The sequence below is a fragment of the Chelmon rostratus genome, chromosome 3, assembly GCF_017976325.1.
Source record: "Chelmon rostratus isolate fCheRos1 chromosome 3, fCheRos1.pri, whole genome shotgun sequence".
NCBI classification, from domain to species: Eukaryota; Metazoa; Chordata; class Actinopteri; order Chaetodontiformes; family Chaetodontidae; genus Chelmon; species Chelmon rostratus.
Window position 1 is genome coordinate 15,844,322 of NC_055660.1, and position 12,845 is coordinate 15,857,166.

At 43.1% G+C, this 12,845-nt stretch overlaps 2 protein-coding genes across 2 annotated transcripts; both read left to right on the forward strand.

The window, feature by feature from the left end:
- The first annotated feature begins 410 nt into the window (after nt 1-410).
- zgc:136908 lies at nt 411-8,275 on the forward strand. Its single transcript, XM_041933064.1, has 18 exons — nt 411-719; nt 1,045-1,156; nt 1,248-1,420; nt 2,155-2,297; nt 2,522-2,652; nt 3,612-3,743; nt 3,861-3,963; nt 4,152-4,285; nt 4,399-4,534; nt 4,619-4,731; nt 5,486-5,650; nt 5,785-5,907; nt 6,000-6,212; nt 6,309-6,487; nt 6,583-6,712; nt 7,116-7,274; nt 7,572-7,723; nt 7,826-8,275. Exons 1-18 carry the CDS (start codon nt 697-699, stop codon nt 7,929-7,931), a joined length of 2,427 nt encoding a protein of 808 aa, XP_041788998.1. The 5' UTR covers nt 411-696; the 3' UTR covers nt 7,932-8,275.
- A 730-nt stretch (nt 8,276-9,005) lies between these two features.
- Nucleotides 9,006-12,606, forward strand: ndufb7 (NADH:ubiquinone oxidoreductase subunit B7). Its single transcript, XM_041964420.1, has 4 exons — nt 9,006-9,032; nt 9,123-9,255; nt 10,296-10,464; nt 12,420-12,606. Exons 2-4 carry the CDS (start codon nt 9,144-9,146, stop codon nt 12,505-12,507), a joined length of 369 nt encoding a protein of 122 aa, XP_041820354.1. The 5' UTR covers nt 9,006-9,032; nt 9,123-9,143; the 3' UTR covers nt 12,508-12,606.
- The last annotated feature ends 239 nt before the right edge of the window (nt 12,607-12,845 follow it).

A 12,845-nucleotide genomic window follows, 5' to 3' on the forward strand; every position in this document is an offset into this window, starting at 1 on the left:
AGAGCAGCTGGGTCACGCCAGCAGCTCCCGTCAGTCACAGCGACAAGGAGTCGAAGGAGGAGAGACCATGCTGCGTTTTAGGACAGACTTATCTGGACGAGACAGACGACCGCATAAGTCTCTTTCTTTTTGGAAAATAAGCTCTATGCAGAATTTATTTTGACCCATAAATATTTCACAGTAAGTCTGGAAGTGTTCTCCATGACCAGCCAGGCATTTGTCCCAGCATCTGCTGCTTTGAAGCAGGGGGAGGAGGGAATATCACGCTATATCTGTCCTGGGACACTCTCCAAGGTAAGTGCCTGGGATCTCTCTCTCTATCTGTGTGTGTGTGTGTGTGTTTGTGTATGTGTGTGCATGATGGGGTTACAAGTAAGACAGCGAATCAGACGGGCATATTTACACCTCTACTGATTAACAGACAGGGTGCAGCTCCCACAAACATGGTGGTTCAAGGCAACAGAGGAAAAAGAAAAGACTGAGACTCTCTGCTGGCAACTTCTGGGCTCCAGGAAGACCGAAGCCACACCAGGCAGAACCTGAAACCTTTGGCACCGTCGACAGCAGAAATAAAAGACCATACAAGCTCAGCCCCTGCTTACACCACAGTAAACAACTGCAGACGCCAGTGAGGGACCAGACCCAGTGTGAAAAACTGAGGATATCTGAAATCTGACGAGACAAAGGAGAGCAGTCATGCCAGGTTCAGGAGGAGCAGAGTGAGTGAAACAGCTGTGTGTGTACAGCATGTGTGTGTGTGTGTGTGTGTGTGTGTGTGTGTATGCTTGCTCATGCATATTTGAATCTACTCCACAATAGTTTGTTGACATATTATATCTGTATTTCTCTCATAAAACTGGTGCTGTATTCATATTTAACTAACTTAACTATCAATAAGATCTTTTAAATGTTTACAGACTCGTGTAGTTGCTACGTGCAGAGCCAAAGAGAGTCTAAATACAGCTCAGTGTCACATGAGGAAATTAGAGCTACAAGTGCACAGCCTGCGTGTGAGAGAGTCATAATGTGTCTCTTGTTTGGAAGTCCGAAGGGAGAAGATTTCTCCACTGCCATCCTGAAGCAGAAACACAGGCCTAACAGACTCATTGTGGACGAAGCTCTCAATGAAGACAGCAGCATTGTCTGCCTGTCACAGGTCTGTGTGTGTGGGTCTGTGCAAGGTGTAAACATATGTCCTAGTCGTGTGCGTTTCCAGATTTGTGAGTGCTTGTGTGTGTTTTCACTAGAATAAGACAGAGGAGCTGCAGCTCTTCCGGGGGGACACGGTGGTGCTGAGAGGGAGGAAGCGTCGCCAGACGGTGTGTATCGTCCTGACCGATGACACCTGCGGGGAGGAGCGAATCCGCATGAATCGTGTGACGCGCAACAACCTGCGCGTCCGTCTTGGTGATGTCATCAGGTAGGTCTTACACCTGTGTCCAGTGGTGGCAGAAGTATTCAGATCCTTTGCTTTGGTAAAAAAAAAAAAAATACAAATGCAAAATACTCCACTGCAAGTAAAGTCCCTCCATTCAAAACCTTACTTAAGAAAAAGGATTGTATTGTATTAACAGCAAAATGTACTTAAAGTGAATTAAAATGGTCCCAGTCAGTGTTTCACTGTTATATCAAATGTTTTTCAATTAATATTACTGCTGCATTTATGTGCATGTTGCATTTTGCTGCTGTAGATGTTTAAGGTTGAGCTCCTTAACTACTTTGTATACTGTTGGGTTCAATTAGCAGCAATGCATCATATTCTCTCAGCTAATCCAACAGAGGTTTTAAATTGTTTATTTCATTTAAGAAGTAGCAGAATTTTCTCAACCCATAAAGGACCATTTTTTATCAGACACGTTCAAATTCTAAATCACCAAATTTGGAGATACGTGGTTTTCCACTGGACAAGAATGGTGTGAAATGTTTAATCTGAAATGTAACTAAAGCTGTCAGACTAATGTAGTGGAGTAGAAGTATAAAGTTTCGTAGTATGGAAATACTCAATACTGAAGTACTTGGAACGTGTACTTCACTACAGTATTTCAGTAAATATACTTAGTTACATTCTACCACTGCCTGTGTGTTTGTGTCACATGTGAGGTTTGAGGATCAGGAATAATCCATTAACTTCTGCTGGTGCGTGTTTCATCCCAGTATTCATGCCTGCCCGGATATCAAGTATGGGAAAAAGATCCACGTCCTCCCGATAGATGAAACCATTGAAGGCCTGACAGGAAACCTCTTTGAGGTTTTCCTGAAACCATATTTTCTGGAGGCTTACCGGCCCATTCATAAAGGTACCGCAACTCCTCTGCCACTGATCACACCACAATGAAGCAGCTCTCATCATCACAGGATCTCTCCAAAGATGTTACTACCAGGCGTGACCGCTTATTTTTGGCTCGCATCAGCTTGTTTGTTCTTCAGCATAAGACAATAGTTCACAATGTCACCTGAACAGCACAGAGAACACACTCAGGTGCTCCTGTGTGTGGTAACTTTATGTTATCTGTGTGGCCAGATGACGTGTTCTTGGTGAGGGGGAGCATGCGGGCGGTGGAGTTCAAGGTGATGGAGACTGAGCCCAGCCCTCATTGCATCGTTGCTCCAGACACGGTCATCTACTGTGAGGGAGAACCAATCAAGAGAGAGGTGTGTGAGAAGTTTTCAGCTTCTCAAATGTGAAGATTTTCTGCTTTTCCTCTTGACGTTTTTAAATATTTTAATGTATTTTTAATAATTATTGAGGTGTGAGCTGTTGTTTTCACAAAACTTTGGGCTCTGGCTAATTGTGACAGCATTTGTCATTTTCAGATTTTTTTCCAAACCACCAGACAATCAATTGATTTATGGAGAAAATAATCAGCAGATTAATGCACAATGAAAATAATCAGTGGTTGCAGTCACATACAGAACAGTTCAAAATGAGCTCCAGCTCTACTGTAACAGTAAAATCCTGCTTTGACCTTAATGCATGGGTAATAATAATCCCATGATATAATATTTAATAGTATAACAGTCAATGGGGACGTTTGTCTGCATTGAGTACTTTTGCGTTTAATTCTTTAAGGACATTTTCCTGATTTTTCTTTTACTTAAGTTGCATTTTCAATGGAGGATGTTTACTTGTAAGAGAATATTTTGCAGTGTGCTATCAGCGCTTTCATATAAATAAAGAATCTGAGTACTTCCTCCATCACTGATACTATAATTCCACTTTTCCATAATACACAAAATGTGCTTTTCCAAGTGTACCATTTTGGTGGTTAGTGTGGAAGAGATGTTTGCGCTGTTTGCACCAACAGGAAATGGTCCGAGGCACTCACGACACCGGTCAGGCTGAAACTTTGGAACATACTCAAAAATGTGCTGATTTCTGTCTTTTCCTTTTCGCCATGATGGTTATTAATATTCAACGCTAGGCCAGAATAGTGTGAATTTTTAATAAGCATATGAATGGTGCAAGAAAAACATGCGCAGGAGTTCAGGCCTGTGCTGTTCAAACTGATCCATGGATTCCTGCTGTTTACAATGCTACCCAAGCATCAGGAACCAGGTGCACCACATCCATGACTCAACCGATGTGACTCTTGCATATACCTCCATGACAGGACGAGGAGGAGAGCCTTAATGACATCGGCTACGACGACATCGGAGGCTGTCGGAAGCAGCTGGCCCAGATCAAAGAGATGGTGGAGCTTCCTCTCAGACACCCTGGTCTTTTCAAGGCTATAGGAGTCAAGGTGTCGTACAGACACGCAGACCCTGATCACATCCAATCATATCACTGCTTCCCTCCATTATAACATCAGGCATTTCTGTTCTCATGACCCAGTGTGTTGTCCCCTCCTCTCTCTCAGCCCCCCAGAGGGATTCTGCTGTATGGTCCTGCAGGCACAGGGAAGACCCTGGTGGCCCGGGCTGTAGCCAACGAGACTGGAGCCTTCTTCTTCCTCATCAATGGTGAGGCTTAACATGGTGACATAGAGTTGAGGAGGAGAGGTAGATTACCACTAATCCTTCTCTCTGAATATAAAGTATACAGAGTTACCAGAACCGGGCTGTAAATTCTTATTTACTCACTGTTTTTCTTATTCCGAGATCTGTGTAGGAGAAAATGGGTTTTACATGCTCTGCATTATTCTGTGAAGGTCCTGAGATCATGAGCAAGCTGGCAGGAGAGTCAGAAAGCAACCTAAGAAAGGCGTTTGAGGAGGCGGAGAAAAACGCTCCGGCCATCATCTTTATTGATGAGCTGGATGCCATCGCTCCCAAGAGAGAGAAGGTGAAGAATGGAGAACAAGTGCAAAATGTCTGTTTCTGCTGTATAGGGTCAGTGTAACTGTGCGTGTGTGTGTGCGTGCGTGTGTGTGTGTGTGTGTGTGTGTGTGTGTATAGACCCATGGTGAAGTAGAGAGGCGTATAGTCTCCCAGCTCCTGACCCTGATGGATGGCCTGAAGCAGAGAGCTCATGTGGTTGTCATGGCAGCCACAAACCGTCCAAACAGCGTGGACTCTGCTCTGAGACGCTTTGGTCAGGACAGACACACACACACACACACACACCCACACACACGCACACACATTTACAAGTGTGGTGATGTCTCTGTCTCTCCAGGCAGGTTTGACCGGGAGATTGACATTGGAATCCCCGATTCGACCGGCAGACTGGAAATCCTGCAGATTCACACCAAAAACATGAAGCTGGCGGACGACGTTGACCTGGAGAGGGTGAGGAAGTGCAGCAGCCAAACAAAAACGAAAATATATAGTGATGAAAGCTGAAACAATTGTGCCAAACTGCCAAACATTATGTACTTTACAGCATTTTAATTCTGAGGAGTTGCTGCTTTTCTTTGTCTCCTGGGATAGTAAATTGAACATCTCTGGATTTTATGAGGTCGGTTGCTCAAAACAAAAATATTCAAGACGTCTTCTTGGGTTTTGGAATTGCGATGTACATTTTCTGTACACCAAACAATGAATCGATTAACCAATAATGAAAAGAGTCGTTACATGCAGCTCTGATGGAAACTGTACAGTGAGATACAAACTCTCATCCGATGAGATAAAAGTACGGAGGGTCAATTAAAATTGGGATTTTTTTTTTAATGATGAACTGAATTAAAGTAAAATGGTTCTTTATTTTGCAGGTGATCCCCTCAAGCTCTCTTAATATAAGAGTACAAAATTTACACTTACACAACTTTGACATTATATAATTAGACTGATTAAATTTAATAGACAGTAAAAATGTGACTTACAGTATTCATAGTATAAAAATGATGAGGTGATCAATAAATCATAAAGACATAAAGACGTAACAGATTCAGTAGAGTTGAGTTGAGTTCACTCTCCTGCTGCTCTCCCATTGCATGGACTTGTGCCAGTGTCAGTGTTGTTGTTGAAAAAAGTTTTAAGCTAAAACGTAATTCTGATGCCATTCTGATTTGATGTGCATGTGTGCTGTGTACTACTATGTCAGATCGCCACGGAGACCCACGGTCACGTAGGCGCCGACCTGGCTGCTTTGTGCTCAGAAGCTGCTCTGCAAGCCATCCGCAAGAAGATGACCCTCATAGACCTGGAGGACGAATCCATCGACGCTGATCTGCTAAACTCACTGGCCGTCACCATGGATGACTTCCAAGTACTCACACACACATGTGCATACAAATAGATACAGACAGACTTTAGCTCTTCCAGGCTGTACTGGATGTGGGTGTATTCCTCCCTCAAACATTAACTGTCTCCTTTCCCTGACACCATTGTGTCCTCCGTCAGTGGGCACTGAGTCAGAGCAACCCATCAGCTCTGAGAGAGACCGTTGCAGAGGTCCCTCAGGTGAACTGGCAGGACATCGGAGGACTGGACGAGGTGAAGAGAGAGCTGCAAGAGCTGGTCCAGGTGAAAGAATCACTCATACCACCACACTCTGCACATACCTGCATACAGAAGTCCTGTCAACCATACGTCTATCTTCACCTCTCTCTCCTCAGTACCCTGTCGAGTATCCAGACAAGTTCCTGAAGTTTGGTATGACTCCATCTCGTGGCGTGTTGTTCTACGGCCCTCCAGGCTGTGGGAAAACCCTATTGGCTAAGGCCATCGCCAACGAGTGCCAAGCAAACTTTGTCTCCATCAAAGGGCCCGAGATGCTCACCATGTGGTTCGGAGAATCAGAGGCCAATGTCAGAGACGTGTTTGATAAGGTGAGGGCAGTGGAAGGATAGACAGGATTGACATTTGTGTCTCTGATGTTTCACAGTGTAAGCTTGCTGACCTCCTGCCCTGTTCTCTGCCTACAGGCCAGACAGGCGGCACCCTGCATCTTGTTTTTCGACGAGCTAGACTCCATCGCAAAATCCAGAGGAGGTGGAGCTGGGGATGCAGGTGGTGCGGCTGACAGAGTCATCAACCAGATACTCACAGAGATGGACGGCATGTCCGACAAAAAGAACGTTTTCATCATTGGCGCCACAAACAGGTGCACATGTAGGAATTAGTATTATGATTGTGGTTTGAGGGGACAGTACCCTGTTTCTCTCCGTTCATCTCTCTTTCTTTACCTCGCCGCTCCAGACCCGATATCATAGACGCTGCCATCCTGCGACCGGGCCGTTTGGACCAGCTCATCTACATCCCGCTCCCAGACAGACCATCTCGCACAGCGATCCTAAACGCCAACCTACGCAAGTCCCCTGTCGCACGAGTTAGTGATGCACACACGCACATAGAGATTCATTTTTCTGTACAGTATCTTGCTCATGTGCACAAGAGAGATAACAGAATATCTTAAGTTGGTTTGTGCCTTTATGAACTGTAGATGGCAGTAGATAAATGTACAAGTGCTCACTGTTACCATTGCATGTTCAAAATGCTAAATTACAGTCGCATGTAGATGATTGAACTACTACAGATAAATGTAGTAGAGCAAAACCATGAAATCTCACTCGAATGCCTTTACCTAAAAACTGTAAAATGTTGGTAACCCCAGTTCTCAAAGAATAATATTGACAAAATAATGTGGTTCTCTAGGTTGAACATTTTCATCTTGCCTTACTGTCTGTCCCTTTCTCTTTTCCTTTTGTACCTCCCTTCTCTTCTCCCTGTAGGATGTAGACCTGGAATACCTGTCTGGCATCACAGACGGTTTCTCCGGAGCTGACCTGACAGAGATCTGCCAGCGGGCTTGCAAGCTGGCCATCCGTGAGGCCATCGAGGCTGAGATCAAGGCTGAGCGTCAGAGGAAAAACAGACCAGGCATCCCCATGGTCAGACTGCTACTGCTACACACACACACGCACGCACGCACGCACGCACGCACGCACGCACGCACACACACACACACACACACACCCACTGTATACTCCACTGCTCAAAGCAGTACCAGGCTGCATGTGCATGGTACAGACAGAGCCTGTGGAAGATAAAAAAGTTCCCTAAAGGGCGGCTGTGCGTTTTGTAACTTTCAGCCTTTGGACTGGGAACACACACATACATACAGACACACACATAGAGTGTGTATTGTCTCCATGTGAAGTCCTCATAATGCCTCTCTCTATCTGCAGGATGAGGACTTTGATCCAGTGCCAGAGATCAGGAAGGACCACTTCGAAGAGGCGATGCGATTTGCTCGTCGCTCTGTCAGTGACAATGACATACGCAAATATGAAATGTTTGCTCAAACTCTGCAGCAGAGCCGAGGTTTCGGAAACTTCAGGTACACATATTCAAAAACAACACGTGCCACTACAGAAAATGTAGTCTTCATTTCTTCAAGACATATTCAAGGCTCCTTTCTTTTTTCCGTCTCTCCACCCAGGTTTCCTTCTGCTACGGGGGCCCGGTCTGGAGGTCAGGGGTCAGGCTCTGGATCAGGGAGGCCAGGCCTGTACAGAGCGGAAGGCAATGATGACCTTTATCAGTGACAGAAACTCATATAGTTGAACAGCTGCAATGCTTTCCTCTTCCACTGTTGTGCTTGGCTTCCTTGGAGGAATGGAGACAGGAGAATAACGGGAGTGGAAATGGCAAATTACAAAACATGGAGATAAACAAAATTGAACTAATAATAATAAGGAATCTTTTAAAGACTTTTTGAACACACAGGACATCTATAATTTATGTTCTGATATTGAATTGTTTCAATGTAAAAAAAACCCCAATACATTGTAAGAGAAATTTGTCAACCATAAAACCATCTACCATCTGTTTGCAGTATGAAAATAATGTAAGTTGTGTGTATGCGTGACTTTTAAATGTGATAAATAAATTTATTTGTATGCTTCTATCATCACTCTGACAAGGTTTATCTTGGACTACTGCATGCTGTATTTTTGTACATGTAGCATTTAAGAGTACAGTTTATGGTACTCTTGAATAGAACAGGGCTGTTAATGTTATTAATCGCACCTGTGCATTTCTTACGTCAAAGTTTCTTAAGTCAAAATATGTGCTGTGAAAAAGGATGATTTGATTGAACACAAATGTCATGTAGGCACCATATATTTTGACAGAGGCTGCTTTACAAAGTAGAGCATCATATTCCACATGAAAGAGTTCATTCACACAAATCACAAAAAAAATCTATTTCTACTGTTGTAGCTCCTAGTTCCCATAGTTTCAGTTCCATTCACCAATATAAATGTCCAGGGCCGTTTTTGCTTTCTAACTGTGGACAGACTTCACTTTTTATTTTTACCTTATATATAAGAAAAGCCAATTGACACAGTTAATCTGAGACCACCATGGCCCTGAGGGTCTGGGGCCCTGGTGCAGTTACCCACCAGCCAGAAAACATTGAATCCTTAGCTAAACTGTAATGTTTGCTTGGTTAACATCATGAAATATTGACTGCATCAGTAACTTTGTTGTTCCTAATATTAGTAAACACAAGTTATTGGAAACAACATGAGTCACCTGCCCACGGAACCTTTGTTATCTGGTCAGAGGGACGGTGTTTCCCTGAAGTACCGGTCGGCTGTTTATTTCCGGTGAGAGGCGGAAGTCGAAGCAGGGCGCTTGTGGAGGTGACCGAATGGAAGACAGCAGAAGCATATTGGCAATATTTGATTAGCGCGGAACAGAAGCTAACAAAATATATTAATTTTATCTAACAGTGCATAAACATCGTCGGTGCCATGGGAGCTCACCTGGTCAGACGGTATGTCACCGAGACAGAAACCGAGCCGGACCCAGCGAGGAAATTTGAGTTCGACCCCCAGACTGGCTTTCCAGAGAGGAAAGAGAGAGGTTTGTCAGCAGTTACCAGCTCAGAAAAGCTCATAACTTCATTTAAAATGTGTTTATAATCTTCTGGTTTGAAATTTATTTCCTAATCACCCATGCTATTTCAGCTCGTCAAACGTTATTTGAGCTAGCTTTGCGCTAATGGCAGTAATGATACGCAAGTTAGCTTACCAGCTAACGGGTGTTTGAGGAGTTACGTGTAAAGTGAGCTGGTGCCTTTTTCTAGTCTGTGGCCAACTTGGTACATGTATTTACTGCTACTTGCTTATTTGGAACAATGGCTCCAGCCTGTTCCTATGGATAAAAAATAATTGAAATTGTAACATCGAATTACAACGTCCATGGTTAGTTATTCATATTTTTCTCGTGTCATAGAGAGAGACAGGGGCTAATTATTCAGTAATAACAGTTTTGAAGTGTTGCTTTTATCAACGTATTTCACAGCACAGCTTACAGTCAGAGACCAACATCCCGTAACGTTACTGTGTGTATACTTGATAAGAAATTAAAGAGATGCTCCCTAGCACTACCAGATCTGCCTGGTTGTTCAGAAACACACTACATCATACTGAAGGTAGGTTGTTTTGTAGGTACATGTGAAAGTCAAATAATGCAATTCACATGCATGTCTGCTGGAGAGCTGTTTTTTTATTTGGCGAATTTAATCAAGTCTGACCAGCATGGAGACATTGTGATGTGGTCAGTGTCAGTGGATCCCACTTCAAAAATCTCACCTTTTCAAATCAAAGAATAGACCATTTGCAACCTGGCTGGCTTGAGTGTGTTGCATGTAAAGACATTTCGGTTGGTTAGTAAAGCTGATCTAGATAGTACTGTGCTATGTAAAACACAATAAAAATATTTGTATAGAAGAGTTAGAAAATCTACAGTAGTCTTAGGTTGGTATGGATCATGAAGGATATACAGAGCTTCTACCCTGGACAGGACTTGTATAACAGACACTGTATTCTGCGACTACTTAAGACGCCAGCAACCATCAGGTTCTTGAAAGAGGAGTCTGAAAATTTGTATCTCTTTTCCAGAGATGGTATCAAGCCAGGACCAGATGAACTTGGCCCAGCTGCCCTTGGAACAGAGGGACTACTGTGCCCATTACCTCATGAAACTGATGAAGTGCAAGAGGGACAACTGGCCCAACTTCCTGGCCTGCAAGCATGAGAGACATGACTGGGACTACTGCGAACACCAGGAGTAAGTGTTTACAGTAAAGTAAAAGCTGAGAAAGGCTGGATTTAGATGTGTTGCAGGATTGTATCCCCTAACATAAACCTTAATGTGTTTCACTGCATGCAAAGCCATTTGTTAGAAGGGAAAACTGAGGTGTAAATTTCCTACAGTCAGCAGTCGCTGATGCATTATTCACCTGTAAAACCACTGGGTGATCTACAGTACTATGAGACTATCAATATGTACTTTAAGTAGGTCTAAAGACACATTGTTTATATCTAGTTCACGCTTGTCATTCTAACTATAAAAAATAAAGTTGAAATCTAGCAGCGTTAACAGAAACTCAGTAAACCTCAATGTAATAACTAAACTGGCTGGCCTCTTATGAGCTTAGTATACGTCAAGGGTGCTCAACTGCCTTTGTTCAATGGCCAGAATTTTTCTAAGCAGAAACTATGAGAGCCAAATACTTAAATTTATATTTAGTGTTTATTTAGGCCTAATTGGCCTATTATAGTTTAATATTTGCACTTTCTTAGAAACTGATTAGACAAGCCAAGCGATTCTCTGACAACTCCAGAGTAACCTCCTGTAGTCCGGCCAGTGCACTGCTGTCAGCTGCTGGGAATGTCGAGCCTGGGAGCTGAGTGGTTCGATGGTTGGTCCACAGAGTAGAGAGAATGGAGTTGAACAATAACCCCATTCTGTAGAATGGGTAAACTTTGAATTACAAATTTCTCAACTTGTTGCAAGCTAATTGACAATTACTCTGGGCCACTGGTGAGTAACATTAGATGTACGTATTTTCTGAATTCATTAATATTCTGTGGGACGGATGGGAAGCTTTGGCTGGCTTGATGTGGGCCACAGGCCGTCAGTTGATTGGTATATGTCTTCATGATTGACAAAACTGTCTTACCACGAGGTCCACTTAGTCGCTGTTCTGGAGCTTTTGATTGTATCTCACAGTGTTCCTCAGCAGATGGAGTTGCCCAGTTGTGAAATTGTAGATGTTCAGATTTCCCTTTCTGTGTGCATGTTAAAGGATAACTTTCGTTTTTTACAACCTGGACCTTATTTGTAGCATTAAATACGCCCATTTACTCACCCAGACATCTTTGGTGGCATTTGGAGTCGTTTTGAAGAAATTAGCCCCAGAGGAGCGGCGCATATATCCGTATAATGCGAGTACTCGGGGCATCCATGCGCAGCCTCTATATAACGCATAATCTGCTGCGAAACTTGTTCATATTCCAATATTTATTATGATATGCTGGTGCTATTCCCCTCTGAGCCGGCGGTCGGCTAGTTTAGCTGTAGTTTGGCACAGCTATGGTTCGTTATTGCATATGTGTAGCCGACTGCCGCAGAGTTAGCCGTGTTGTGGCTGGCTGCTTGCAGCGCGCGGCGTTCAGAAATGAAATCATCCCCGTCAGAGGTAGTTGTCTAGAGACACTGGATGTTAATAACGTGCCACCACGGGCTCAGAGGGGAATAGCACCAGCATATCATATCAAAATATTGGAATATGAACGAGTTTCGCCGTAGATTATGCCTTATATAAAGGCTGCGCATGGATGCCCCGAGTACTCGCATTATACGGATATACGCGCCGCTCCTCTGGGGCTAATTTCTTCAAAACAACTCCAAATGCCACCAAAGTTGTCTGGGTGAGTAAATGGGCGTATTTAATGCTACAAATAAGGTCCAGGTTGTAAAAAACGAAAGTTATCCTTTAAGGCCTTCTCATCCACAATAGTTTGAAAAGATAAAGATTGTGAGAAGTGAGTTTTCCTTCTCCACAAAACACAATCTTAACCATGTCTTCTAATAATGTATTGTATCTCACAAATTGAATCCCTTATCCAAGACCCTCAGGAATGTCAAATTTAACAATTAAACTTTAATCTTATGAAAATGTGATAATATACAGAACATCCAACATAACATTAACAGTGTACACTGTTTTTCTGTCTCAGCTATGTGATGCGTATGAAGGAGTACGAGAGAGAGAGGAGGCTCCAGCTGAGGAAGAAAAGAATCGAGGCTCAGGCTGAAGCTGCATGATCAGTACATCCTCCGATAAGTCTTCTCTGTATATACGTACGCTGCATACGCTGTTCACAATAAACAATATTGTTCAAGCTCTACAACCTTGTTTTTTTTTCACGTCTAACAATAATCCTCTGAATGACCAAAACCATTAGTGTGATATTTGGTTGATTATCTGTATATACCATTTCCTTCAAAATCGATTATCTACGATTTTAAATGGTTGAAGGTATTTTTCCTTGCTCCTGCTATAAATTTTGTCCTTGGTCACCATTTTTTTTTACATTTTACAGTATTTGGATGAGTCTGAAAAAGTCATTAGAGTTTTTCTACAGTTGAGTTTGGTGACCAAA

Bases quoted from the DNA above. Each gene is read 5' to 3' on its own strand.
- zgc:136908 (XM_041933064.1), top strand. From the start codon at position 697: ATGCCAGGTTCAGGAGGAGCAGA. The intron at 1,157-1,247 runs GTCTGTGTGTGT...TGTTTTCACTAG, and splicing joins GCATTGTCTGCCTGTCACAG to AATAAGACAGAGGAGCTGCA. The intron at 5,651-5,784 runs GTACTCACACAC...GTCCTCCGTCAG, and splicing joins TCACCATGGATGACTTCCAA to TGGGCACTGAGTCAGAGCAA.
- ndufb7 (XM_041964420.1), top strand. From the start codon at position 9,144: ATGGGAGCTCACCTGGTCAGACGGTATGTCACCGAGACAGAAACCGAG. The intron at 9,256-10,295 runs GTTTGTCAGCAG...TCTCTTTTCCAG, and splicing joins TCCAGAGAGGAAAGAGAGAG to AGATGGTATCAAGCCAGGAC. The intron at 10,465-12,419 runs GTAAGTGTTTAC...TTTCTGTCTCAG, and splicing joins GACTACTGCGAACACCAGGA to CTATGTGATGCGTATGAAGG.